The following is a 3,794-nucleotide window of genomic DNA, read 5'->3' as shown; positions in this document are numbered from 1 at the left end:
TCTCTTAATCAGCACATTTTAAATATTAATCAATTAGAAGATTACTTTGTTGTTTAAACATATGTATTTGTATGTTTTATTTGCCCAATTCTCAAATATGTAAATTTGTTGCTACTGAAAAATACGTACCTGACCAAATATTTGATAATGTCCTCTCCTTCCTTTCAGTGAACAAAACTAATAATAACAGATATATTGCAAATAAAACTCCATTTGATCTCAGGTCCCTTTAGAAAATCCCTTTATTTGTTTTTATCACCCAAAAGGCTCACTAAGTAAACTAAACCTTTGTATTAAAAATATCGTTGTCTTTATATCATCTAGATGGGATTTGAATATGAAAAGTTAGATAATTCCTTTTTCTGTAGTATGTGTAAAAAAATATGAAAATAAACTCTTGCAGATAGTTTATTTAAAAAATAATATTCTCACTTGTTTAAAGCAAAGATATTTGATAAAGTTAGGGTTTTTTAGGGGTCACTCAACCAGCTAGAGTGAGATTTAAAAAGAAAGTCCTTAAGTGAAAATTTAAGAGCAGCCCTGCGTCTTGGGTATAGCGATATCTATGACAATTAATCCAGTTGGTTAGACTATTCTGAAAGTGTTTTTTATGGTGTTTTATCTCCATATGGCAATCCAGTAATTTAGTTCTGTTGCCAAAGGTCTAATCCAATCTCATGTCAGCTATCCCCAAAATATATATATATATTTTTTTAACAAGTTGAGCTGAATAAGAGAAAATGAATGACTATGTGCATGAAGACCTATAGTCAACATTGTAAAAACAAATCTAAAGCTGAAAAGGTCTTCTTAAGAATCAAAAGAAAAAGAAAAAAATTTGGTTGTACGACTGGTATAGAAAATTGTAGCCGCATTGGATTCTAGAAAAATAACACTGAGATTTAGAACCACAATCAATTCAAAATATGCTAGAATTTGTTCCTACCCAGTCTCAGAATATCTCGTGTATTTTCATGTATAGTTCAAGTCCTTGAGATACGTAGAAAGCAAAGAAACTTGTGTTATATTCATGTCTTTCTACTTTGTAGATTTAAGATCCATGAACAGATCAGCAACACACATTGTGACTGAGTTTGTTCTCCTGGGATTCCCTGGTTGCTGGGAGATACAGATTTTCCTCTTCTCATTGTTTTTGGTGATTTATGTCTTGACCTTGCTGGGAAATGGAACCATCATCTGTGCAGTGAGATGTGACCCACGACTACACACCCCCATGTACTTTCTGCTGGGAAACTTTGCCTTCCTTGAGATCTGGTATGTTTCCTCCACTGTTCCTAACATGCTAGCCAACATTGTCTCCAACACCAAGGCCATCACATTTTCTGGGTGCTTCCTCCAGTTCTACTTCTTCTTTTCACTGGGCACAACTGAATGTCTCTTCTTGGCAGTAATGGCTTATGATCGGTACCTGGCCATCTGTCGCCCACTGCACTACCCAACCATCATGACTGGGAGGCTCTGTGGCATGCTGGTATCTTTCTGCTGGATCATTGGATTTCTCGGATACCCAATCCCAATTTTCTTCATCTCCCAACTTCCCTTCTGTGGTCCTAATATCATTGACCACTTCTTGTGTGACATGGACGCATTGATGGCTCTGTCCTGTGCCCCAGCTCCCATTACTGAATTTGTTTTCTATACTCAGAGCTCCCTTGTCCTCTTTTTCACTATTATATACATTCTTCGATCCTATATCCTGCTGCTCAGAGCTGTTTTTCAGGTCCCTTCTGCAGCTGGCCAGAGAAAGGCCTTCTCTACCTGTGGTTCTCATTTAGTTGTGGTGTCTCTTTTCTATGGGACAGTCATGGTAATGTATGTGAGTCCTACATATGGTTTACCAATTTTGATGCAGAAGATCCTCACACTGGTATATTCAGTAATAACTCCCCTCATTAATCCCCTGATCTATAGTCTTCGTAATAAGGACATGAAACTTGCCCTGAGAAATGTCCTGTTTGAAATGAAAATTAGTCAAAATTCATGAGCTAAAGATGTGCCATATTTAAAAGTTCTAATGAAGAACAATGAGGAGATTTATCATTTCTTTCAGTGGTTTTTGGTCCTCAGTCTGAGTAGAGGCCATACATTTTACCTGGAGGTGTGCTCAGCTAAAATACCTTTTCAGTACTGACTACTTAAACCTTATTTGACCAGTCTTCAACACCCAGTGAAATTTTTTTCAAGCTTGCCCTTATTAGAATGATAAAATGGGATTGCTCCATGAGATGCTCTCCTACTGAGATGCCCTGTGATTCATCACTGCGTACCTTCTCCTTCGCTGCAACACAATAAACCCAACTTTGTTTGACAACAGGTGGGTTCCTGGTAGTCTTTGCATGACGGAAATGAACAGTAGTACAATGCCCAGCATACAGTAAAGCCTCAAAAATGTCTTTTTGAATATTTTCATATCAGTTTTTTCCTTAGAAAAATAATGTGGTGGTTGTAACAAATTCAAGCAATTCAGTAGTGTATAAAAATAACAGATTTTTCATCTTCACTCCCATTCCCACCAATTTTTCTCTCTGCTCCTCAGAATCAATGCATTTAAATGCCTCTGTCTGGCATTCAACACCCCTCATAATATGGCCCCACTAAACCTATTTTATTTTTCTCCATCACCTCTCAGCATGAACCCTCAGCTCTAGTCAAGACAGTTGCTTTATTCCACTGTCATCTTTGCACCTATCCTTAGGCTATTGTTTCAACCTGGAGAGCCTCACCTCATCAACTGACATGCAACTTGAGAGAGAAAGTCAACATTTAAGTTATTTTTTGTAAAATGGGTATAATTTATGACCTGTAATAAGGTCATAAGGATTAAATCAGAGAATTTACTGTAAGGGCCATGGCACAGTAAGAGACCTATAGGAGGCTCTGAGCACATTTGTTCCCCTCTCCTTCCTATATTTCAAATCCGACTATGAATAATTTGCTGGTTATTTTTCAGATTTTTGCTGTACTGATGAAAACCTATGTACTTAAAGATGGCTTCTTTAAAACCAAGTTGGGATGGATATACATATTATCTATATATTCAAATATATATATATGTATATGTATATATATATGTAATTTGGCAACCATAAGGGACTGGTTAGAGTGCAAACTTTAGAGTCAGACTTGTCATATCCTGGCTTATCTGCCTCTAACTGCGTGACCTCGGGCAAGTTGCTTGAATGCTATGAACTTCAGTTACTTTATCTGTAAAATGGGCTAATAATAACAGCTTAGGGTTCGTACTTGTAAAGCACTTAGAATTATGCGTGGCAAACAGTAGAGCTCAATAAACATCAGCCAAAAAAATTTTTAACTCACAAAATATTATGGTATCTTTCAAAGCCAGTTCATATAATTTTACCTCATTCTACTTAACAGCTACATTGTTTCATTAAATGAATGTTTCATAATTTATTTCTCAACTAATGACAGTATCCTGTACCTAGTATTTTACAATTAAAAGAATGCTGCAATTAGTATCCCTGAATATGTCTTCATNTTATTAGCCTTTAATTCTATTTTCCCACAAATTGTTTGAAGTATCCTCATATCTGGTAAGAGTTTAGCATCCAAAATATATAAATAAATCTTACAACTCAACAATAAAAGACAAATAATCCAATTTCTAAAATAGGCTGAAGACTTAAATAGATATTTCTCCAAAGAAGATATACGAATGGCCAATAAACACATGAAAAGATGTTTAGCATCATTAGTCAGTAGGATAAGGCAAATCAAAACCACAAGGAGACACCATTCACACCTACTTGCAT

At 36.0% G+C, this 3,794-nt stretch overlaps 1 protein-coding gene across 1 annotated transcript; it reads left to right on the top strand.

Moving 5' to 3' along the window:
- Positions 1 to 1,030: 1,030 nt before the first annotated feature.
- Positions 1,031 to 2,005, top strand: LOC103583053 (olfactory receptor 11H4). The gene has a single exon (XM_008564472.1). The coding sequence runs from the start codon at positions 1,031 to 1,033 to the stop codon at positions 2,003 to 2,005; it is 975 nt and encodes a 324-aa protein (XP_008562694.1).
- Positions 2,006 to 3,794: the final 1,789 nt, after the last annotated feature.

Source organism: Galeopterus variegatus, unplaced genomic scaffold (genome assembly GCF_000696425.1).
Source record: "Galeopterus variegatus unplaced genomic scaffold, G_variegatus-3.0.2 Scaffold19327, whole genome shotgun sequence".
NCBI classification, from domain to species: domain Eukaryota; kingdom Metazoa; phylum Chordata; class Mammalia; order Dermoptera; family Cynocephalidae; genus Galeopterus; species Galeopterus variegatus.
Note: the sequence above shows the minus strand (reverse complement) of the source record. Positions and strands in the feature narration are given on the sequence as shown.

Bases quoted from the DNA above. Each gene is read 5' to 3' on its own strand.
- LOC103583053 (XM_008564472.1), top strand. From the start codon at position 1,031: ATGTCTTTCTACTTTGTAGATTTAAGATCCATGAACAGATCAGCAACA.